The sequence below is a fragment of the Tuber melanosporum genome, assembly GCF_000151645.1.
Source record: "Tuber melanosporum whole genome shotgun sequence assembly, scaffold_31, strain Mel28".
NCBI classification, from domain to species: domain Eukaryota; kingdom Fungi; phylum Ascomycota; class Pezizomycetes; order Pezizales; family Tuberaceae; genus Tuber; species Tuber melanosporum.
In genome coordinates this window covers 517,151-542,655 of record NW_003298986.1, presented here as the reverse complement: position 1 = coordinate 542,655, position 25,505 = coordinate 517,151, and the positions used below count along the sequence as shown (strand labels likewise).

The following is a 25,505-nucleotide window of genomic DNA, read 5'->3' as shown; positions in this document are numbered from 1 at the left end:
CCATGGGGAGAATGGGGCCGATTAGTATCCGGGGAGGGGTTGAAAATTGGTGGGCGGGAGGAAAGGTGGAAAGCTTCGGTCAGAGAATACTTACAGGACTGTGGGATTTTGTCTGCGCCAAACCGCCAGTGGGAGGAAAAGACAATACTTGAGGAAGCGATTGATGAGGGCCGATGGAGAAGGGTTGAGATTTGGGTCCCTATTAAGGATCCCCCGAGCGAAGGGATGGGCATGCTTGTCAAAATATTATGGCCAGATGCACTGCTGTTCCTGCGCACTTCGGAGGGTGATACTAACGGATTGCGGAGCGGAGGTGAGGACTGTGATGCCTTCTGGAAAAAGGTTTTCGATGCTCCTGAGTATGCAAGATTTGCATCGGGGAGGTTATCGCGTTCTCTGGCTGTTGGAGTGAAGGACAAAAGGGAGCTGGGCGCGGAGTGGTGGGATATCCCATCGGCCGTGTATTGGGCAGAGGAATGGATGGGAGGGAAGGAAGATCGTGAGAAGATCGTCATGGCTAGACGGGAAGAAAAGCGACAACAGCAAGAACAGGAAAGAATAAAACTGGAGGCCGAGGCAGAAAAGGAGCAGCAGTTGAAGGCTGCTGAGCCAGTACTTGACGCCAAGGAAGAAGGGAGCGTTAAAGGCAAACTCAAACTCCTAGATGAGGCAAAGAAGGATGGTCTTGTTGCTGGCGGGAATGCGGGTGTCTATCCCACTCCGCCCGACGGCGGGCAGCAACAGCAACAACAGCAGCAGCAGCAGCAGCAACAGCAACCACAGCAGCAGCAACTCCCAGGGCCCTCCTCGACAAGCCCGGGTAGTAGCGCACCGAATACGACATCCAATACCGCCCCTACCACTGTTGCAACAGACATGGATCTTGGCTGGATAGATGGAGTTATGCCGGATGCCGTTCCCGGCCCCGTTCGGAAGCAAAGCGATGCAACCGGAGGAGTGGCGCTGGCGGGAGGTACTGGAGAAGCGGATCTGTTCGGAGGAGACATGGATGAAGATATGTTTGCAGGGGGGGTCACAGAAGACGACTTTGCATTTTTTGACAATAATCCCGGACAATTAGACGGATTCGGGGGTGGTGGTGGGGGTGCTGGAGACGTGGATATGGGACTTGATGTCGATTTTGGAGGCGGGGGCACAGTAGATCTAGAGGTGGAGTCACCGGAAGTCACCATGAAGGAGGATATGCTCGCTCTAGTGGATACACCCGGCATGCCAACACAAAATATGGATCAATCTGCAGAAGAATCAAAACCTGCAGAGCTGTCCGCATCCGACAAAGCAGAGCCACATATCCAGACACCACCATTAAGTCCACATAGAGCTATTCGATTATTGGTTCCTGAATATGCCTCCAACCCGACGAGGAGTTCCCAGCATCTTACACCACCTACAACGGTTTCCGCCATGAAGACCCCGCAGAAAAATGGGGGGTTCGCACCATTAGGCGGCGGGGTCAGTGAGGCCAAACGTCGGATGTCACTCTATTCACCTATCACATTCACTACAAAAGTTGAAATGGCGGATCGAAAATATGCACCTGGAGGCCGATTCTTTTTACCGGAGAGCATAAAAGAGAAGGAGCAGAAGGAGCTAGAGAAGGAGCAAGACATTACCACCATTGGTCTGAAGCGAAAAAGAGGTGGCAGTATGTATATGCGATCAGTGGTTGTAGAGGAAGCCGCTGCACCAGAGGTGGCTGAAGTAGTGCTTGGAGACGAGGATGCAGTCATGGATGATAGTGATGGAGCAGTAGGGGAAGGGGAAGATGAGAGCGAATTCTACTCTGGGGATGAAACAAGCAGCGAAAGTGACGCCGACGACGAAACTGACGAAGAGGAGGAGGAACCTGGGGGTGGAGCATACTATACAAGTCCGGTAGCTGTGGCATACGGTAGTGGTATGGCCCGCAGAAAACGGAAGCGAGCATATGAAAACGAGGATCAGGAAATGGAACTGGCGCCGCCGATATTGGACTCCGCAAAAAGAGACATAGGGGTCGGAGCAGATGGGGAAGTCGAAGTTCCAGGAGAAATGGCGCCACCGCCTTGGGAGGTGATGGTACCGGACCTTACGGAACCGAACCTGGTTGGAATATTCTCGAACATCAGTTTAGAAACAGAAGCTATATCACTTGCGCGCTTGGGAGATAATGAATTTGCTACCGTTAGCAGACTGGTTCGCGATCAGATCGTCTACGGAACAACCAAACCTCTTGGGGACTTAATGGAGATGAGTGGTATCGAGACAACTGTCGAGGATGACGATGAGGAATGGTGTGCCATACGGCAACGTCGGGGGAAAGATGAAGGTGCAGTGGAAGATGCTGTGAAGTCGCTCTTTGGGAAGACGGGTGTCGCAAGGTGCACATTAGAAGCCTATGTTGCAATAGCAGATGCGGTCATTGAGCCACCACCACTACTTGGTCGTGCCGCGGCTATGCGGCCAATACCTCAACCCCGGCGTGGGGGAATTGCGTCGGCGATGGCCAAGAGACCCGAGGCGGAAGTCAACACAGCAGTTTTCAAACTACCGCCCCCGCATGTTCATATCCATAGAGCGGAGTCTGCGCTTGAAATATTACCACCGGCCTTACATTTTTGGGAAACGTTTGGGTTTGGCCCGTGTTCTGGTGCCAAGAATGTCATTGCTTTCTGCCTGCATCCTGATTCTCGATCAATGGAGGAAGCAGCGGATGCCTTTCTAGAGAGAGTTTCAGGAGCCTACGAAAGCGGGCGGTATGGTGTACACGTTCGAGCAAAACTAGACGGAGTGGTAGAGAATGGGGGGTATGGAGTTAAGGAACGAGACATAGAAGCAGTCATTAAAGCAATGGAGGGTTTCGGTAGTGTGCTTGCGAACGTTGCGGATGAAGGTTGCAATATTGTTGTTTACGTGGTTAACCCCTTTGAACATCCAAGCGCACTTGTGGATATCTGCGTAGGGTTTTCGAAGATGAAGAAGATTTATGAGAGTCGGTTAGGGGGTATCAAAGGGAACAATCTGGTGCTCCAAGTTGTTCGCGCAGGCTTCCTTGCACGGAAAATGGGGGCTGTTGGTACTGGACAGGCGGAATGGGCTAGGCTAGCTGCGGAGGTGTACAATCGGTGTGTGCCGAGTGATGGTGCATCATCACCAGAAGAGGTATAGTTTACGATATCCTTTGCCCAACATTGAAGCCCAACTAACAGTGGTAGGCGCAGAAGATGTTTTCCCCATCAATATATCTCTCCCGCCCGCCGCCAAAGTCAATCGAGTTCAAGCTAACGACCGAACCTTCTCCCGCACTTCTCCTGGAAAACTCAGTTCTTCATATAGCCTACTCACAATCGCTCGACGAACGTTGGGTATCCGTCGCTTGGACAGACAATTGGGGCATGATCCAATCCACGGAACTCTACTCTCTCGGCCGCAAAAACACCACAATCCTGCGCCCATTTGATGAAGTCTGCCGCGACATCTGGAACAAAACAATAGAAATAACCTCAACCCGAAAAGTCCACTGGCGTCTGATTCTGGTAAAAGTTGGCGAACCACTACAAGACGAAATAAGTACCTGGACAACCCTCGCCTCAACTACTACACACTCACTCGCAATCCTCTCTGCAGACTTGAATCCGCCAGTATACCTAATCCCGTCATTACCCGCGCCCATACCAACAGCTTTCAACCACCAGGTTTCAGTATACACTACCCCACCCGTCACGACCCCAACGCCAGGCTCCATCGTCTCTCCCGACCAGTTTGGCAACGCAGCGAACACACCTTCTGCTGACCCGACACCGGACCTAGACCCTGACTCTTACCTGGTCGATGTCTGCGACGAAACCTGGGGAGTCGTGCTCCCGCACATACGCCGCTTACCGCCAGATTACACTCGCGGTGCCCTAGCGTACCTGATCAAACGTGGGGGTATAAATGATGGGGACGAGCTTCGTGCATTAAAGATAGAATTGATCATCGCGGAGAATAGGGGTGGGGCAGTGCCATTGCTGAAAGAGGTGCTGGGTTGGTATAGAGACCTTGCATGCCTTGCGCTATGGAAGGGCGTCGTCGGCGATGGAAGGGGCAGCGGAGCCCCATGGCACCTGGCGGTTGCATGGAAGGGGGTGGAGGGGGTTGGGTGGGTCATGTAGGGATGTGCTGTTAATGTCTGATCTCGTGAAACAAGAAGGGGACGGGGCGTGGGAAATTGGGCGTTTATTTCTTTTCTTCACTTTTCACTTTTTCTTTTATCATATTTCTCTATTTTACTTTGGCTATCTACCTCTCCTGTTTCCTACATAGTGCGTTCCGTCGTTTATTGCTTTGATTGAATTCGGTGCAAATAGCGGGGCAATCCATGGGTTTGATGGGCTAGGGCCTTGGACACTGATACTCGAGTAGAGTGAGGCTTCACGTGAAGATTTCCCCAAGGGCGACTGCGCGGGATACAGCAGACTATCATACCCTTGAACTCTGGAGTTCAGGGGCCTCCTTTCAGGTCGATTCCCTCATGCTGACCTACCCGAGTCACGACCCAAAAAGAAACGATGGAGACGGAATGAGCGGGCTGGACTATCGTAGCACTTGTATGATATGGTATTCATATCACAGAATGAAGAAATTTGGCAACAAATATGCTAGTGTAGCATATCTACGCTCGAGATATAGGTCCTTCACCAGATACGAGTACAGTAGGGGTAAAGCCATTCCACGATACCAGAATCTCACTCGCCTTCACCGGGGGTGCCTCCGCCGCCTGGTGCTCGGTGGGGCTGCCGGTGCAATAGCACCTAAAATGTCATTTTTGGTCGCTCTGGAATGCAGTACTGTACCGGTAACCTATCAAATACTACCGGTACCCAACCGCCGCAAACCCCCAGAAGCAAGGAGGCTTAGCTGCTGCAGGTAACACATTAAGGACATGGATAATTTCCCCAAGATTTGAGTTGTACGGTACGTACGATGCTCGAGCACGGGTGAGTATTTGAGGACCGTGATTCTTGGGCTTACCTTTTCCACGGTCACTTGTACAATTTTCAGAGCTATCACCAAGATTTAGAGCCCCTCTGCACAAGATCACCTATTACTCGTAGACAAGACCCAACTTACCGCAACTGGCGAAGTAAGGAACGGATTCCGAACCCCCGGGTCGGCGGCTACCCGGAGATAATCCATACCGGTACAGTACCGTAATTGCGATAGCTTGTTCCTAAACATACCCTTTCCCACCACTCGGGTGGAAAGCCCAGTGTCTGCTCGGGCTTCCTTTTCAGACCTACCAAGCACTACGCACTCCACACCCCTAGGAGGCGTGTCCCTATTGGCGCCGGCGATGAAACCAACAGCGGCGGAACATAATACTCGAGTACAGTACAGGTACTCGTACTCGACAATACACGAGCACTGTACGGGCGCCGTAAATGCACTCGCTTTCCCGTGCAGGGGAGGACTGTGCTCGAGCACTCGAGCACTGTGCGCGTACGTATTATAGCGAGGAGGTTAGCCACTGAGATTCACTAGACCACCCCACCTTTCCCACAAATTATCACGGGTTATCACTCGTACTACTATTAATAGGGGCCTTGCTTTCCCGATAGCCGTCCTTAGCGGCGAATGCTGCCGAGGATTTTGTGGGATATTCTAGTTTCGACGGACTTCGACCGACTCCTGCCTTGTGCCTCCGGTGACGGCATACCCCCCGCGCCAAAAAACAGTCACATGTATTTCTCGTTTCTAGTGTGGGATCCCCCGTTCTTGGCGGGAAACGAGTGGGGGTTTTTGTTGGGCCTCAAGCCTGTACTCGTACGAGTACATATCCCCTCTTCCCCCTCCGCTTCTCAGGATCCTTCAACCTTCAGACACCTCACTCCCCAGCGACGCCCGCTGGTGGGCCCGGCGCTACCGAGATATATCTCGATGGCGCCGGCAATCCTCATACCTTTATTACACCGAGCAACTCCGATAAGCCTCTTGTTATAATGCATCGATGATTCCGCGATGGCTGTCGCCCTTGGAACCCGGAACAGATACCGAGATATAAGGCTTTATTCCCCGCTCCGCGGTGTATAGGGGATTTCCTTTTACAACTAAGTTAGAGAACTGGTGATGGGTCGGAAAGACCTATATCAGGTATGGAGATGGCGCTCTTAGGAATGAAACATATTGCTAATTGAGATCGCTTTAGCTCCCTGGTGATAGACACCTTGGCGATCACTGGTTCTGGTGTTGGTTGTCTATACTGTGACTATAGGTATGATGTTCGGTTATATCTTGGTGACACATTACTGATTCGGGCTACATTGAACAGTACAAATTGCGGCTGTTATCTGATTAGCACGGGGTATGGCGTCGTTTCGGAAACCATTTCGGATATGTAAGTCGCAACCAAATTTGCTCGACAATCCGAGTTTTGCTGACGCTGGTATCAGATTTCTACCTTAGGAGAGTGCCAACGATCCATCAGAGAAGAGAAAAGCTCAACATGGCGCTCGTTGTTTTATCCTGGGGGTGCATACAGTGCAACCCTAGAAAGAATAAAGCGGCATGGAAGCTCTGATGTGGATTTCTCACACCGAGCGGCCGTCGTGGGCCAATGAGCTATGTCATGCGCTAGCATGCCTTGGGGGTAGAAATAGGGTCGACAGATTTTGACCCCCATGATGATCCTTCGATGGAGGCACTCTTGAGATGCTACTTTGGGCTTGTCACTGTTGATGTTTTCTGTTAATGCTGCTGTTGATGCTTCTTATCATCAACAGTCCGCCTCACACATTTCACTCTGCAAGAATATCCTCCTACGACCAATCCCTCGGGAGCTTGCTCGCTTGAAAAGTCTCAACTTTTAAAAAAATTTAATAAAGCTCCGTTCCCCCCCCTCCCCGACGATTACATCTCGAATATGCTTCCTGTTATTCGACAAGGGTCAAACTATTGTTTGACCGGGAAGATGTCAATCCAGGGTCCGCGGGCGGTGGTTGTGTTATCACACCACTCTCCTGGGCTATTGGGCTCGAGGGTAACTGAGTTGTTGCTTGACCGGGAATTTTATTCCCGGTTCAGTGGATGCTTTTCTTTTTCAGACACCACTCCCTGATACTGCTTGTAGCGGTCTTTCGGGAGCTGTCAAATTGGAAACCCCTATGTAAGCTTAAACAGTCTTACGTGGAGGTGGGTAGGAGGGACACTACTCCATTGGGTTCCTAGGAAGCAAGTTGGAAAATGTAGTGCCTGCCGCAGCGGTCACAAGTCGAATGGACTCAATGTACGGACCGAATCTCATCTCGACCCTCGAATCCGAACAACGTCTACAGCGCCCCGGCGGGCTAGTGAAGGCTAGTGGGTTCCGCGAAAATGAGTTCGCTTTCCCGCTTCTGTGTCTCTCAGGTTCTTGTTCATCCGTTTGTCCCTTGGCACTGTCTTGATATTTATATCACATTCTGTACCATGGAATTTCCTAGTATTTTGAAAATGTATTTGTACGTTTCCAAAATCCAATCGAGAGCCGTAGGCGTAAATATAGGGAGGGGATTGGTTAGGAAGTACCTAACGTTATTATAATACCCCAAAATTTAACAAATTTAACAACTGTAACGATACATTTGATTGAATCCATGCCTCTGCGAGTCTCTTTTCACAGGAAAAAAACCAAACTCACAAGACTAAACACTCCCACTCCTTCGTCAGCCCCGAGGCCATAGCAACGTCACTTGAAGTCTCCTCCGGTGATTCCCGCCTTGATGGGCGGCCCCGACAGATTGCCAGCTGACAGTTTAGGGCATAACACATTCCGACAACCCCGCCCAAACCCTAAGAGAACAAACCCCGAGAAGAAGACGAACCACGAGGAAGGGGCCAACAACGAAGCATAAAGCCACATTCGGAATCCCCGGCGCAGCCAGGACAGGTCCTGCAGGGCTCATCAAAGAGGAAGAAAAACATTACCAGGCGAGCAGACAGTTTACAGGACCCACATCCTGAGCCCGCCGGTGGCGAATATCCTTGACGCTCGCTGCGTAAGAAAGAAGCCGGCGCACACGAGTGATATCATTACTCTGACGAAGCATGGTGGAACGCATAGCACAGTACTCGAGTGCAGTGCGCCGCTCACAGCTCCTCGGTGAAGCTCTAATACCCCTTCCGTGGGCTAATGAAGGTCTGCTTCGAGTGAGGCAGCCCGCTTAATCGATTTGTCGTGTTTTCCTCAGCACCATACCATAAAAGTATCATAATAATGTCGTCGGTAATGATTGTGTATGCGTGTATTGTAACTTTGGGGTTTTGGGGCATCGTCATGATGGCTGAATGTCTTTACGATATTATGAGTTAGACTACCGTACCGCACCCCAACGTTCCGTCTTACCAGCCCGACGAAAGTGGAGGGGCGTCGTTATGTAAATCGTCAACTCAAGGTTTCCACCATGGATGGATGGGTGAGCACGGGAGCACGTCAGCCCCTAAACTGTGGAAAAGGTCTGCAGGTGTTCCTGAGGATAGGTAGTATCGGCACAACCATACCAAGGAGGGGGTGTGGATGTGGGTAGACTATCGCTCGTTGAGTGTTACTAGTGCCATGGGGGATTAGCGGGTGATCCTGTGGGAGTATATTTATTTATGATACCTATCGTTTTCGTCAACCTGGAGCTTATGTGGTCTGTAGCGTGTAAAGCTGGCATTTTTACTGCATTATTCGCTCCTGGTAGGGCTTTGTCCAGTCTGGGTGAATTGAATTGATGGAAGGAAGGTGGACGGAAAGTTTTAAGGCTCAGACTAGGTTATCAGGGACCTTTCGATTACTGTTTGCTGAAGTTGTCGAAGGTTAGTATTGCAACAATCAATAATTGCTCGTGAGAAGCGCATCGGCTGGTGACTTGCTCGCTCGAACCCGTCGGTGTTTATAGCTGCGATTGGGACCAGAAGTCTTCCCCCCGGCTTGCATTTTGGAGGATGCGGTTGGCCATTCCTGGGTGATGCTGGTAGCGGCTGTTGGCGGTGGTTGCGGAAGTTTCCTTATAATTTTCGGGAGCGGTGTGAATCGTTTCCTTTGTTCCGGAGTCATTGCTATCTATGGAGTTGGTCCATGTCTGTCTCTTACTTGCTTTAGCGGAAATGTGTCGAGATGCGTTTATCGTGTTTCATAATATACCCCAATCGTTTCCGTTAGTTGTTGGAGTGTCGAGCGATATTGGGGTTTATATATCCACATACATTTCTCACTCTCCTCCAAGCTCTGGTCAGCCCGTTCACTTTACCTTTTTCGCTGCCCAGCTGATGATACGCCCTGCAGAGAAACCCTTAAACCTTTCCTGTACCGGTCTGTAGAGTCTGTGCTCTATCGCTCGGACGAGGACAGTCCACTTGTCCAACAAATAATACCCAGAAAATCACATTCAAGTCCCAGCCCGGGGCTCAGGTGTAAAGATCTATCCAGGGAGTCGTGTGCATTATCCCAATGCAAATGACCCTGATAGTCAACTGCCAGAAGTGGTTATTCCAACCCCACCCCACACCTCTGCCCAATTCCCTCCAAGCCCAAACCGAATCCTCCGGACGAAGCCTACACAACCAAAGCAGTCCCAGACCACTCATAGGTCCGCAATGACTACGACACACCGAGCTAGATAAAAGTGTTGGAAATTCTCCATCAGAATCCTACTCCACCACGATAGGCACTCTGGCACTTGCCTTTTTTCCGCGCCTCCGGAAGCAGAACTGTGCAGCCGCGGCCCATCGACGCCAAACGCGAAAAAAGAGCAGACTATCGGTGCTATAAGGAGCTAGAGGGCGATACTCGCACGAACGTGGAAGGGTGCAATTGAGCGCATAAGGACTGTGGAGATGGTAGCGGAAGATACCGGAGCACGATAACCTTGTCTATAGAAATCTCTGGGGAACGGGAACCACGACTTTATCTTTCTTCATTATGTGCCGGAACCACATTGAAAACTAGAGGGTCCCATGGCGAGCAGGAGGTGGTCCTGGAACCCCTCAAGTCTCGATACAATTCCATCTTTGCCGGATATGTTGGAGTGAACGAAGATACAAACAAGCACTATTACCACTACTTCCCCAATCAAACAAGACGTCTTCGCCCGGTTTACATTCGCCCACTAGGCGCGCTTAAGATCCCGACACAAACGGGAGGTGACCGGATGTGTATACCGTACTGTTTCGGTAGAACTCATTCTTTCTTTCTTCTGACACTCGACAAAGCGTGGGTAGATCTTCTATAGCTCTGCTTCTCTTACAAGGCGTTAATGATCTAGAGTTAATCTGGTAATTCTGACTACTTGATTCCTTTCCCTCCTGCCGATAGAAACCCGGTGGTAGAAAAAACAAACTTCTTCTTACCACGCTGAATCAAAAGAGGAAACCGAGAAGCACCTCTTCTAACATCTCAATAGACAATCCTCCCAAGTAAGAAAAATCTTCGTCTTCGTGGGTATCTGTATGTGTGAAAATGGGAACAGTCCTCCACTAACGGGGGCATTCACCCCCGTACTGAGCTAGCGCAAAATTCTACAACTATGAAAACTGCCATTCACTTAAAATATGCTCAACAGTACTCGAGTACTCTGCTGTGCTGCTCTCTCCCCCAGTACATTTATGCCTTCGCTTTTCACATCAACGGATGGTGTCTCTTTTTCCCATCCCATCTGATTCCGCCAAAAGGCTGTTTCTTCCAAGTCTCCAGTCGGGACCAGGTCATGTAAGGTGATCCGTGACTTTCTCCCTCCTCCTACTCACACCGAGTCAGAATTTCCGTTTCCAGGACGCAAAGCTCGACCAGAGCTCCGGCACAGTCTGGCGTGGCGCCCGTGACGACATTGGGCCATCTACCGATCAGCCAATCCGCTGAGCTCACGCTCCATTGCAAGCTAATTACCAGATTGGTCGGCGAGGTGGTAACCCATTTGTAGGTTTAACTCAATTCACAGAATTCGGGGCTGACTCATCCAATTAACCTATCAGAGTGTGGACCCGCCATCACCCTTGTGTTTGCGGTTCTCTCGTCCGTTGAATAACCAAGGCCCCACTATACCTTCCTATGCATACCTGTCGTAGGAATGTGTAGGCCAGACTACGTATGCATATCCACACGCGGATGCTTTCCTCGCTCGTGTGCTGATTCGCAGTCACTGTTTCCTCCTTTGAATGGCTTGGTTTCTTCTCCTTTCTTTGAGATTATTGCCTTCTGCTTTGCTTTCAAACTGATTGGTGGATCCCTTCCCATTCACGAGCGGGTGCCAAGATTGTGACGATAGACAGCCAAAGCATAATTAACACCCTTACACATACCAAAATCATATATACATAACCCTCGACTCACCCAAAATCACTCGCCAATCCAACCCCACTGACAAGCAAACACTTCTCCAGCTAACTTATACCCGGGGCCCACAAGCGCATCCAACACTCACCAGGAAGGCCAACAAACTCCCTTCCAATCACGATCGCCACAACGTTACCCCAAACGGAGCCCACTAACCGGACTCGTTCCCAACTCGGTAAAAAAACGCCATCTGAACCCCCTCCACGCCGATCCTACCACATACGTAGGATGGCCCCGAAGACACCCGCCTCGGTGAGAAGTTATGATACGCGAACAACAGGGATGAGAAGGACGCAACCGATCACCCGTGCCCATCCGCTCGCCAAAACAAGATCACAACCCTCAATTCCAGGGCGAGGGTGTGATCTGCAACTGTGATCGACCCGAAAAAATTCAAATTTTTTTTCTCCCAGCGAAAGAGGAAGGAAGGTTATGGGGGGGGGGTTTTCCGGAGGATCACTACTTACCGTTCTCGATCCTTGGATATTCTCCTTGGTGCCCGATTGTGGAAGAGGGCTTCGCTTGGCTGATCTAGTGGTGCAACCCTCGATTTCTTTCTTTCCTTCCTCCTCCTCCCACCCTTTTTTTTATTTTCGAAGGAGAGAGGCGATTGTCGGTGGAATGTTTCTAGTGATTGCGCGGGCGTGGAAGGGAAGGGTAAATCGCAAAGATCCGATGCGGGGAAATGATGGATTGGGTGGGTTATTGGGTGGTCTTGGCTTTTCTATCATATGATATACTAACTTAGCCCCTCTGATATATATATACCTTTGATACCTTTTCGGGCATTTTGTCTTTCCCCCCCTCCCTTCTTTTCAACTTTCTGTTCTTCAAAAATGGGTGCAATTCTACTCTCGAAGCGGAATTTCAAGGGTCCCACATCCCACCTGTGCGCCATCATATCATATCATACAAAATTTGAAATTCACCTCTCCACCATCGGACCAAAACCAAACGAGTGAGAACATGTGCCGGACCTACAACTGCACAGAAAACCACCGGACCAGTCTTCACACCTCCGAAAAAGAAAATAAATAAATTAAACTACCGGACGAACAGGTGGGTATCATAAGGTACGCTATTTGGGAAGGTGGATAAGGAGAGAGTGTGTACCCCTTTAACCGTCAACCCACGGATAAACCCTTCATGAGCATCACCACCCCACTCACGGCAAATAACCCACCGGTAGAAGAAGGAAAGGGAAACAAGCCACAACCACCACCTACAATATAAAGTCACTCGCTATCATTATTCTTCCTAAGGGGGGGGGGTTCTGACAAATGACCATCGTGCGACTCATCCATCACTTCACTCGCCCTCCTCACGTTACAATGGAAAGGGATGGGATGATGGACGGGGCGGAGTTAGGAAGTATGATAAGTTAGCGGAGATGTCAAAACCGCGGTGCACAGGAAAGAGGGTCCTGGCTGAAATGTGCAATTTTCCGAACACGGCGGGGAATCTCGGTCGTGTAATGGGGGATTTGGGGGGGGATTTGGGGGGAGGTTGTATGATTTCCCTGGAGCGACGGAAGTATGTATGATGTGCATTCGCAGGGTTTTCAGTATATCATATGTATCATATGTGTATGATAGGTTCGGAAGATCTAGGGTCCTTATGATATATACCCCGTATGACAGACACTCCTTCTATTTCCCCCCCCTCCCCCGAAGGGAAATGAGAAAATAATGGATGGATGGATGGATGGATGGAGGGGGGGGGACTGAGGTAAACTTTGCGATATTGCAACAAACCGTAACATAAACGGGGGCAGCACAATACAGTATGGTACGATATGACACCCCAAAGCGCATGGAGTTCACATCACACCCCGGACCAGATGGACAAAACAAGCCCCCCCCCCCCATCCAGCAAACATCGAACGAGCGAGAGTGACAGTAATGGTAAAAAAAAAACAAAAAAACAATATGACGAGCATGACCTCGAAACATCTGTATCATACACCCGCCCATCAACCAATTAATCAATCAATCACTCGAAAGCTCCCACCCCCTTCAAATCCGTCCCACGTTCTACACAACCAGAAACCATTCCCCATCCACCCACATCCCCAAAGCACACGGACCGAGTCCCGAGCAATAACGACGATACCGTAACTGCAACTCTGGCCAGATCGCAATGCAAAGCTGAAGAAGAGGGAGTGAAAATTGAAAGTTCAGTGGAACCCACCGCCGATATATCATAATGGTAATATATCCCGCCAGGGGAATCAAATTAAATATAAAAAAAAAAAAGGAGAGATGGGGAAAAATAGCTGGCTAGGTAGTCCACCCATCCATCCATCCTGGATTAAAATAAAATAGAATAGAATAGAATAGAATAAATAATTCAAGACGGCGACCAAAAAAAAATGCATCTTCCCAAAACATGAAATATTATGAAATATTATGAAAGAGTGGACACGGTGGTGGGGGTTGAACGAATATTGAATATATCAAGTTGCAACAAGTACAGTACAGTACAGTACAGTACGAGCGAGTATCAATGCACTCGGAGCAGAAATGATACCGCGCTACACATCACCTTCCTTTCTTCCTTCCTTCCTTCCTTCCTGTAGACCATTTTACTCCGGATTCGTCGTTTCATTATGATATCACCCAGCACTATGCTCTTTTCCAACGAGTAACGAACGGTAGACTACGGCTTGTCGTCGTGGAAGTGACCAGCTAGCTAGCTTGCTAGTATTTAGTTAGTACCACAGTAGGTACAGTAACTCATTACCCTCGTGCGACCACTGGAAGAGATGAACGTAAAATAGAAAAAAAGAGGGGGGAAAAAGTACGATATGCATAAATGGTTTTTTTGGCTATATCCCAAATCGACGGATGGATGGATAGATAGAATGGTGCGTCGAGAGTATATCGTAATACGAAGTCTGAAGCGAGAACGAGGTGAAAATTATTATTATTACTACTATTTATTAAATCTTGTACTGTACTGTACTGTACTAGTACAGTACAGTACAGTGCTAGTACAACTTATCGTACCCCAGCTATTTACGATAAGCGCCTGTTATAAAAATATTCTCACGATAAATTTATATGCGCGGAGGTATTATAGTGTATTATATATCATAACTGTGATCGGTCTGTCCGTCGGTCACCATCAGGGTTCTGAGAGAATGTTATTATTTCTCGGTTATTTCCTACTTTATTTCTATTTTCGCAAAAAATGTCGCGGTAATGTTTGATGCACTGTACGAGTACTGTACTCGTACTTGCACAGTACAGTACCCGGGATAATTATACGATAAGCCTTCGGATGGGGAGAAATATCATACATACATATATAGGGCATATGCATAACCCCTCCACCGTTCTACGGTAGAGTCGTTTCAAGGTATGTCGGACGGATAAGATTAGCTTTGGTACCATACTCGTACGGATAGAAAAGAGAGAAACTGTGTGTGTGTGTGTGGAGAAATGACGATGACGATGGCTGAAATCCAAATATATCACCGCCACCGCCGCCGCCGCCTCCCCTAACTCTATTTTTTTTTTCTTTTTTTTTTCTTTCTCGATAGAATCGCCAAACTAATTTAGCTAGCTAGCTAGCTAGCGAATCTCACCCACGCGAGCGACAAAAAAAAGTTGCAAAACAACCCCGCACTCACGCAAAGCAACGCAGCGGCGGGTAGGCCGTGCCACGGTACCGCACCGCAAAGTGCCCATCCTCTACCCCCCCCCCCCACACACACACACACAACGAGGGGTATTTTCACGATGGTCCCCAAATTTACTCGTAGGCGCGCAACGATAAAATGTAACGTCGGGAAGGAGAGTACAGTACAAGTAAGCACCATGTGTAGTACTGGTTACTAGTACAGTATCATATCACCAAATGCGATGGGATATATCTACCATACAGGTACTGTACTCGAGTAATCTTTTTTTTTTTTATCGGCATATCCGAGATTTCGTGCACTGGTAACTAGTGACTAGTACCATCTAACCATCTAGGGATAATCCGCGGCGCTTGGAATGAATGACTGAATGAATAGAAGGGACGAATTTAATTATTCTTTTTGCAGGAGGTTGACAAAAAACCGGGTAATGGGAAACGAATGGATTGGGGGGGGGGGGCAAGTGCCCGGGGATTATCCACGGCATTACCGATGGAGAAAGAAGAAGAAGAAGAAGGCGATTGTTTAGGGATTGGTTGGACTTGTATAGAGTATAATGGATTCTGAATTACCGGGAAAGGAAGGAAGGGGAGGAAGGGAGGAGGAAGGAAGGGAGAATGCAGAGGGTTACCATACCGGTAATTTAAACCCATCCAGGTTCGCATAAATAAATAAATAATTTGTCAAAGGGGAAAGAAAAAAAGGGAAAAACCACGGTAAGGGGTTTCTCCCCCCTCCCCCAATTAGCGACATTTGCTTGTACCGATGAAGCTTTATCTGTCTCTCCCTCTCTTCCTTGTCGCGTTTACAGCGATAATAAGGGTGAGTAAACTGCCTGCCTGCCTAACTGGCTGGTCTGACTTACTGTATAGTCAGCAATCACCACAATCAGACATGCAGAGTACAAGTACTGACGGCAGGCATCATACATAAAACCCACGATGCCGTGATGAGCAGAGAGAGAGAGGGTGTGTGTGCGCCCACCGGCACTAGCAACTAGCACGGGTATCATATCATAACAGTATGATACACCGCATCCAAGGCGGCAAGGACAGGGCAGACAGAGAGGCACAAAAATCACAGACCCACTTCACCCTCTCCGTGCAAGCCGAATTCGCCCCACACAGCACAGCACCGCACCGCACCTAACTATAATATATATGATGATACTCCCGGTACCATGAATCTAGAACGCCAAAGGCCAAGCGGAGTAGCACGAGCGGTGATTAAAAAAATAAAAAATAAAAAAAAGAGAAAGAGAGAGAGAGGACGTCACACACCGACCGAAAAGGTTCAAATCTAACTGACGGCATTACCGAAGAATCAATTTTAACCCCTTCTTCTACCCCCCTTTTTTTTTTTATTTCATTCCTTTCGACTTTCCCCCCGCCCCCCCACGTCCTTTTTCATTTCCCCACTAGGAACTTGTACTGGTACTTGTACTCGTACTGTACCCTCTCGCAGCACCTTCCGGATAAAGGCTTCCTGACAATGGATAGCAACAATAGAGTACTTGTATAAGAAAAAAAAACCCTGTGCAACATTGCTCCATATCCGCGTTTGTGTGACGGGGTCTCGGTTCCACGGTGGGAGGGAAGGGAGGGAGCCAAGGAATGGACGGCCTCGGCCTCGGCCTCGCCTGCCTTTCCGTCGTACAAGCGACGGTGAGGTTGACGTGCCGGCAGCGCGACCGCTACTCTGGCACACTTGACCCTCCTGTGAGTGGTACAAGTGCTCGTGCTCGAATGGTGGGGCGGAGGGCGGTGTGGTACGGTGGTGGTACTGTACGGGTGATGGGGGGAGAGAGGAAAGGGCAGGGAAGGAAAAGGCTAACTACCGGGTACAGTACTCCACCCCACGAGAGTAAGTTACTCGTCCGAAGCCATAAGCACCCCAAAAACAGGGGGTTTGCGAAATTATATGGGCGGAAAAAATGTACGAGTAGAGTAGTAGAGTACAGGTACTTGTATGCATACAGCATCCGAGCGCCAATACTCAAATTATTGTATACCCCTCCCCTATTTCCAGGCACTTGTCACCGGGGACAAAGTGCTAGTATCATACTGTACTTATGGTGGCTGTGTCCACTACTGCACTGTACCCTATCATACCATACTATACTTCCACGCCCGTCTTCAGACCTGTGGTGAATCGAGCGAGTGCCTGTACCACCATAATATACAGGTAATATCTACAGTAGATCATAGACAAGATCGGAGGAGGATAGCATCGCGCAATAGCCTCTTACACAAGAGTATGGAAAAACTGTTACAAACGGCAAAGCGGGGGGGTTCGAGAATGTCTGGGAGGGAGGGAAAAAAAAGAAAAGAAAAAAAAGTTCGGTTAGAAATCGGTTTAGATACATGTGTAAGAGGTGAGATTTCTGTACTTGTACTGGACCATGTTGCGTAACCCGAGATTCACTCACCTCTTGTGTGTGTGTACTGTACCGGTACTCTACAATACCGGTATCCTCCCACAAGTGTTACTAGTACCGCCGGTTACTCGTACAAGACTCGGGAAAAGAACGATGAGGGGGGATGAATGATGTGGAGGCGTTTCGTGGCTTGGTGAAGGTTATCGGTAGTCTAACGGTTTGGCTCGGGGTCACATACAGTTCGCCTTTGGGGAAAGAAAAGGGTGTGCGGACGAAAGAGGATATACCAGTGCTCGTACTAGTACAGGAAGGGATAATGTATGCACGTTTTGCGAAGAGGTCGATGATTAGTTGTATGGTACAAATCAAGCCTTGGGAGAGAGAGAATAAGGGGGGGAGGAGTGTGGCTGAGCACAAAATGATACAGTATGATATTCCTCCCCCCCCCCCCATCACGGCTTCCTTCCGCTCCACCCTATCCATCGATCAGGCTCTGCACCTGCAAAGGTTGCTTGCTTGCTTGCTTGCTTGCTATACCCTTCTCGAACAAGGAACTCGCAAGATATCATCTACCGAGATGTAAAAAAAAAAAAATAAGTAAAGGATGAGAGAGGGAGAGAGAGAAAGGGCGGGTTGATATTGGGCACAGTAAGCGAGATATGACTTACCAAGACCGAATAAAAACCCCCCCTCCAACCACTCAGCACAAGCCAGCGCGGGCCCAGTCCCGAAGCCCACCACCACCGACCGACCGCCCGTGCGAATATGATACTATACTATAACTTTGTCACCGGGCAGTGCAGAAACCCACCGTTTAGCGAAAGCGGGTAGGAACACGCACACACGCTTCCGATAACACCACCAAAGCCCAACAAACCCCACGACAGAACAGAACTGACGGACGGACGGACGGACCCATGGCTGCGACCACCAAATCCGCCCTGCAAAACCTCATCTCCATCATCTCCGCCCCACAGCAGCACACTTTCCCAATACGGTTATGTTTTCCCCTTCCCCCAGATAACAACAACAACAAATAATAATAAGGTTCGAGTGATGTCTCATGACGAAATCTGGAACAAACACAGTACCGCTATCACTTTCCCCCCTCCCACCCCACCAGGGGAGAGAGAGATAAAAAAAAAAAAAAAAAAAAAAAGGAAAACTTTAGAGTTGACGTTCTTCTGTAGCTGTCTAGAGAAGATTCCATGCATGGCTTTGTGGGAGGGGAGGGAGAAAGTGGTGGTGGTGGTTTATAATCAATCAATAAATCGCCAAGGAGTAGCAGTAGCAGTAGTAGTAGTAGTCATAGCATACGCGTATGTCATTTATCTTGGGGCACATAGGTATGAGGTTTTCTTCTTCCCGGGTCCACGGTAGAGGAGGGGGGGAAGGAGGATTGGTTGGCTGTTTGGCAAAAGGCCGGTATAATTATTACGCCGGTGGAGGGGGAAAAATAACGTACTGGTCGGTGGTGCGGTATGTGCAACCCCAAATTTCTACGGAGGAGGAAGGAAAGGAAGGAGGAGGAGGAAAGGAGGGGCGGGGAGAGCATGGAGATGAGAGTTTGACGGAAGCCAGCGATCGACGGGGCAGAAAAGAGGACGAGATAACTTTGTGTGGGTAGGAGTCTGACATGAATGAATGAATGAACCTGGCGAGCCTGCACCTGTATGATACCATACTCGTACTGTACACTGTATCCTGCATTCTTAGGCAGGCATCATCATAGGTAGGTATCATACTAGTACTCGAGCATACAAGTTATTGTGACAAAACCCAACCGCCGTTCCCGCAAAAAGCAAGAAAGAAAGAGAGAGAAAAGAAAAACAAAAAGACAAAAAACCCCTAAATAGGCGATAAGAATCGCTCCGGCCCCGTTAAAACTCCTTTTTATCCTCCGAGATGGAAGAAGGTTAGCAACGCACGGCCCGGAGATATCAATCCATCAATCAATCCATGACATGCCGGACCAAAAACTTACGGTTTCCCTCTTCTCCTTCTTTTTTCTTCGTCCTTCTCGGAGAGGTTGTTGTCATTGAGAATGTGAAGAAACAATGCAATGGGAAAAGGAAAAAAGGAAGAAAAAAAAAACAATTACCCAAGACAGAAATAGTAAAACTTAATCGCGCAATTATCCCCAATAATTTACCGAATAAAATATGATGGAAGGTGTGAGAGATGGTCCATCACATGCTTTTGGCTGACTGAACAGGCCCGACTTAAATTTGACGAGTGTTGTGAGCAAGAGAGGGAGAGGGAGAGGGAGAGAGAGAGAGAGAGAGAGAGAGAGAGCTCGCGTCGCGTCGCGTCCTCCTCGCTCCTCTTCCTCCCTCTCCCTCCTCCCCCTCCCATTCCTTCCCTTTCCTTATTCTTTCACATTTCAATGCAAGAAAAAAGTGCCGTTCGGTGACTGACTAGGGGGAATGTGCGACATGCCAAGAGTTTTTCTTTTCTTTTCTTTTCATCGACGGAGAAACCGAAAGGGAGTTCCAGTAATTGACAACGTCAGAAGCAAGCAACGTAGATTACCTACCTGTAGGGTGAAAAAGCGTGCAAGATCAAATGTGCGAAATTGAGTCACTCTCGAGTAAAATTCGGGTGCATCGTACGTGTTTGTGTGTATGATGATGCTCCCCGAATGGAGGAGGGGAGAGTGGCAACTATAATTTACAAAGTCAGTGGCAGTAAAACAGAAAAAAAACCCCGGTTATCATAACTCCCCCCCCCCTAAAAAAAAAAAATCTGGAACCTCTCATCTCTGCTCCTATCCTACGGTAAATATCATAGTTAGATCTCATCTCCTTCTCCAAGGCCGAGTTACTATATCAATCAATACCAATCCCACCATTTCGGATAGTACCCACCCACCACCTAAACCCATTTCCAAAACGAAATAGGAACAAAACCAACCGCCGCCGCTCCAGAAACCCACGCACAAGGAGAAGTGTAACTTGTATGACGCAAGTAAAAGAAAAAAATGTGCCCAAAAGTTGGAGAATTTGCTGATAGGCACAAATGAATCCAACAGTATCATGCAAAAAAAAAATCCCATAAAGCGGTGCAAGTCTGTACCACCTAACCAACTAACTTACAAGCACTGTACACTACAGTACTCGCTTTTTACTAACTTGTCAGAGGCAAAACCAAGAAAAGAAGAAAAAAGAAAAAAAAACCTAATTCAGGATAACCGGTATATATACAAAAAAAACAAAACTTGCACATGTACCATACATAATATTGTCTGTATAATAGCGAAACAAATTTTTTTTTTTTTGGCCAGGAAGCGGCTGAAAATGGCATGCTGGCAGCTGGCGGTAAAGCGTGTACTCTATATACCAAGTGAGTACTGTACAGTACTGCACTGTACTGTACCGGTATTGTGCTTTCAGGTAAGGCTGGATGGGATGGATGGGATGGGATGGGATGGGGATGCGCGGTGGATCAACGGATTTACCAAAATTATCGACGCCTACTTACTGTACAAAGTATTAGGTATTATAAGCCATCACTTTTTTTTTTTTTTTCCTCCGAATATCTAAGAAAAAATCCAACTTTTACAGCCTTTCGAGAGAAGCAGAGAAGCACTCTGGCGCGACTTGGGCCGGCCAATAGCCTTTTTTTGTTTCTTTGGATTGGGTGTGTGTGGGGTGTGTGTGGGGGAAGGGGGGGGGGGCTGTATCAAAATTTCGTGAGGTGAGTTGGGCCATAAATTGCTGTGATGGATGGGGTCTAATAAACCTCAGGGAATTTTGGCAAAAGCCCGTCGATGGCGATGATTGAGAATAGAATCGTACCTATAGTGAGTTGCTGTTGGGTTCCTGTCTCTCTCTCTCTGGCTTCAATCGAATATATTATTATTATTATTATTATCATCATCATCATTATTATTATCCTGGTATGTGTGCGCGCTTCTGGGTTATCATGCCGGCATCATCATGGTCCACTTGCTCTCCCTGATACCCAGAGCACGTGATAGGATATGCTGCTAACCTTTGCTGCATCATACTGTAAATAAACTTCCATCCATCTCGTTCAGATCGTGGGTTCCACCACCCCACCACCCTTTCCATCCATTCAGTCAGTCAAACGAAATCAATCGAGCCAAATCAAAACAAATATCAATACTTTTTATGCTTTTTTCTATTGATTCCTTTTTTAATCAACCCCTCCTTTTCCTCCCCGACCCCTTGGCACCATAAGACAACACTACAATCTCAACTAGTCGCACAAGGTCTACAATCTCATGGGAAAGAAGAAAAAAAAAGGAAAACACCCAGTTTTCGTGAAAAGAATATAATACTCTAAGCATAACAGTACGATAACAGACCCACCGAACGCCCCGAAAGCAACCTGAACCCGTAACGCGATGGTGATGGAAAACCTAAAAAGTAAAAAAAATAAACATAAACATAAACATGCGACAGCAATCAAGCCCTCCGACTCGCTCACTGAGGATGAGATGAGAGGGTTTGCTGTGTCGAGGTGAGAAAGTAATAAAAAATGGACAAAGAAATGTAGAAGGGGAGAGAGGGAAGGAGCAGAGGGGTAAAATAGACAAATGGAGAAGAATGAGAAACCTAATAAACGCCCCGAGAAAAAAAGAAAATAATGGGAAAAAGAAAAGAAAAGAAGGGGAAAAAAGGAAAGAGGCCCTGGTGGGTTAAGATGAATATGGTGAAATGAGGGGGGGGGGGTTTGGGTTACTGGTATGATAGGAGGCGAAGGGAGTGAGTGGGAAGGGAGAAAGAAGAAGTAAGCAAGGAACCAAAGCAAGATACAGGTAAATCAAAAGAAAGTGGGAAGAAAGGGTTCGAAAATGTGAAGTTTCAAGAAAGAGCAAAAAACCCCCCCATACAATCCAATCCGATCAGCTACGAAAGGGGGGTTCTTTTTGGAATAAAAAAAGTGATAAGAAGCGGAAGAAGGTTGTTGTTGACAAAAATAGTTCTTTCCCTTTTTTTTTTTTTTTTTTTTTACTAGGCTGGACCGGTTGCTCTCTGGTATTCTTCGATTTGTACAAAAGCGGTTAGACCATCGGGGACTCCGTGGCCCAAATGACTGTTTCCCCGTGATGAAACGGCGGGAAGCACAAGAGGAAGGGAAAGAGAGAGAATTTAACCCTCTTGTACTCGAGTATTAGAGTTCTTTTTTTGTTTTTTTGGGGGGAAATCAGCCCGCTATGACCAGTTCAAGCAGGGAAGCTGTTTGGTGGTGGTACCGCAACGTTGAATGGGTAGGGGAAAAAGAGTGGGCTCCGGTCGAACTCAGTAAGATTTCGAGCCCTTTCCACCTTGGCTCGTTTGTTGCTGTGCTGCAGGCTCTAACAACTGGGACAGGAGCAGATAACTATTGACCCTACCTCCTGAACCGGCTGCTCTAGCGGGGTCCGTGTAACGCAATATCGAGAGGATTGGAGGTACTGCTGTACTCGAGCACACATGGAGGGTAACTCGTGGGGCTGTGTCATCCTCTGATCCTTCTATCCTCTCATTCCTCTCTTGCAGCGTTTCCTTTTTTTCCCGCTCCCCATCAATCCTGCGCTGCATCACGACTCCCAAACCCCAACCCAACCCAACCCAACCCTCCCATCCCTCGTCGGGCAAGGCTTTCCAATCTGCCAAATCTCTCTCGCCTCCGCGGAGGCCCTAAATCCCACAAGAAACTTTCTCTTATCCTTTCTGTTGCGCAAAGACGCGCAGAGGGAGGTAGGATAAAAGTGACCGTCACTTGTAAAGACTCGCTGGTTCGTACGTTCGGAGCAAGATGTTAGCATCTTGCGTGTGTAGGGTGATGTTTTATCCGGTGTGTCGCAACGGTATGTAGCGTTGCGATATGGAGGGGGGTGTAGATGTCGTAGGTGTCGTAGCAGATGTGGCGATGAAATGGTTTCGCGGTCATTCTGTAGAGCAATGTGAGAAAAGCCATTACTGCCACTCCACTCCCCTTACTATCTCGTCATCCTTCTTGTCGTCCTCCTGGCCATGCGTGAATCCGTGAATCATCAAGTTCCTCCAAGCTCGCCCTTCCCGAGCAAATAAAAGGCCCCTTAGAAAAATCAAATAAAAAATCAAAGTATCATATACAAGAAAATCAAAGGAAATCGACAGATGGGAGATGGTGCGAGAAAGAAAGAAAAAATCCAAAGAGTTTCGGATTTTTTTTCATCCCGTCACATTGTTGCGCATTGCAAATGCATAGCTGAACATTCCACTTTCGTTCCATCCGCTGTATACCACGATTCAGATTTATACTCTTCGGGGTTTATCGTCTCCGAGCGTTTTCTCCGGTACCTTGAAGACGACGGCGACGCCGAATGGGCAGGTGGATTCGGCATCGGGCCATAAAACGCTGAAGCAGGCGGGTATCCGGAATACTTTCTCGGTGAAGCAGCAGTAAAACCGCCACCACCACCCATACTACTGCTACCGCTGCTGTCCATGGACGGCAACGGTGTGGGACTCCGCAGATGAACATAAGGTGAAGGCTGCAGTGGGGATTCCGGCATATAGTTGGAGTACCCCGGGTATCCGTAGTTACTGGGAGAAGCGGACAAGGGCGGGGGGGTAGTATTATATGTGAATGGTGAAGGGCTCGGGATCTGATTGCTGCAGCTGTACGCATATGATGGCGGGACGGAGGAAGGGGGGTATTCGTTCATCGGGATGGGTGAGGTGGGATTGTATGGGTAGCTGATGTCGGGCGCATCTGGTGATGGGGGTTGCGTATTTGTGTAGGATTGTCCGAGCTTTGGTGAAGTTGCCCCGGTGCTGCTGGGCGTAGTAACTGCGGTGTTTGGTGATGTGCAGTCTATTGAACATGTGCTTGAGAAGGAGGACCTCTGCGATGCTGGTGAGCTGCAAAACGACATTTTGAGCTAGATAAACGGTCTTTTATTTCCTGTTTTCTTTTCTTCTCCTTCCTCTTATATAGATTTTGTAGAGAGTGTGATGGCAATTTGCGTCTTTTTTTCCTTGGAGGTGGTTACCGTCTATGTTGGTTTTGTCCCTTCGTTCGGTCTGTGATGTAGTGGATGAAAGTCTATCGAAGACAATCAGATAATCGTTTGGATAAGGGAGTGTGTGGGTTTTGTGAATCTCAATGTTCGGTAGACGACGGGAGGGGCACGAGTCCTAATATATCGATGGGGTCTGATGGGTGAAGGAGTCACGAGAAAAAGAAGTGCAGAGCCTTGGACGGTAAGAGTAAGGGTTCAGGCGGGCTGGTGTCTGCATAGCGAACTATACTGTATGGTACATACAAGTTAATTGAATGGTGATAGGGTGGTACAGTAACTGGGCCTGGACGCCCGATTGATTGATTTGGGGGGGGGGGTGTAAGTTATCTATGGGATGTGTGATTCCAAGGATCCGGACTGAGCGAATTGTACTAACTTTCCTTGGATTGTCTTGTTAACATCAACAACCTAGCCTCTTTTGAAATATCGCCTTCCGGTTTTCCCTTTCATCCAAGAGTTCAGTTCGCGGGGTTTGAACTGGACCCGGGCCAACGTTATTTTTTCCCTCGTTGCCCGCTGGCTACTTGTGTAGGCGTAACCCCAAGCTTTTTTGCTCTCTTTCGTCCTTGTTGTGTCTTTGCTACCCACATCTCCCCTGACCTTCCCAGACGGACAAGGGCATTGGACACTACTGTATCGGTAGCACTAAAAGCGATTTAAAGGTGCTTGCTTGGTTTCGGCTTATCCTTACGCCGGAGTAGCGACCGACGAGGATCTACTCTACAGGGACAAAAGCAAACCTCTCTTGATAATGAGTTCTTGATCCGGCTCTTTCTGCTGCGCAATGTGAATCCTTTGTAAGCCAACTGGAGAGAAAACCTAAATGTCACAGCCCTTCGGGGCTTTGAAATTGCTTTGCTAATGAAAAAAGGGCAGGCAGGCCTTGCCGCTTGGGGCACAGTTTGGCGAGGTCAGCAAGCATCAAGCAAGGTTCTTTTCCAAAGTGTGTGCACTCAAATGGTTTGGGTAAAAGAAGGAAGGGTTGTGGTGGGCTTCCCGGATACCCAAGCATCCCGAAACGTGGTATCAGGGAGGGTTCATACAATGCTCGAGGATGAAAGTAACTTGGTTGAAAAATTTGGTAAAGGGTGTGAGATTAGTTTAACCAAACGACAATGCGTGCGGGTGGTGATTG

At 48.4% G+C, this 25,505-nt stretch overlaps 4 protein-coding genes; 2 read left to right on the top strand and 2 right to left on the bottom strand.

The window, feature by feature from the left end:
- Positions 1-225: 225 nt before the first annotated feature.
- Positions 226-3,168, top strand: GSTUM_00007063001 (uncharacterized protein; the record flags this gene model as incomplete). The annotated part of the gene is made up of 1 exon (XM_002839138.1): positions 226-3,168. One exon carries the CDS (start codon positions 226-228, stop codon positions 3,166-3,168), a length of 2,943 nt encoding a protein of 980 aa, XP_002839184.1.
- A 247-nt stretch (positions 3,169-3,415) lies between these two features.
- Positions 3,416-3,888, bottom strand: GSTUM_00007062001 (uncharacterized protein; the record flags this gene model as incomplete). XM_002839137.2 has 1 exon in its annotated part: positions 3,416-3,888. The coding sequence occupies exon 1, from the start codon at positions 3,743-3,745 to the stop codon at positions 3,416-3,418; it is 330 nt and encodes a 109-aa protein (XP_002839183.1). The 5' UTR covers positions 3,746-3,888.
- A 1,976-nt stretch (positions 3,889-5,864) lies between these two features.
- On the top strand, positions 5,865-7,560 carry GSTUM_00007061001 (uncharacterized protein; the record flags this gene model as incomplete). XM_002839136.2 has 3 exons in its annotated part: positions 5,865-6,253; positions 6,311-6,376; positions 6,432-7,560. The coding sequence occupies exon 3, from the start codon at positions 7,354-7,356 to the stop codon at positions 7,558-7,560; it is 207 nt and encodes a 68-aa protein (XP_002839182.1). The 5' UTR covers positions 5,865-6,253; positions 6,311-6,376; positions 6,432-7,353.
- Positions 7,561-22,330: 14,770 nt separating this feature from the next.
- On the bottom strand, positions 22,331-24,623 carry GSTUM_00007058001 (uncharacterized protein). XM_052355779.1 has 1 exon: positions 22,331-24,623. The coding sequence occupies exon 1, from the start codon at positions 24,221-24,223 to the stop codon at positions 23,525-23,527; it is 699 nt and encodes a 232-aa protein (XP_052211746.1). The 5' UTR covers positions 24,224-24,623; the 3' UTR covers positions 22,331-23,524.
- Between the last annotated feature and the right edge of the window lie 882 nt (positions 24,624-25,505).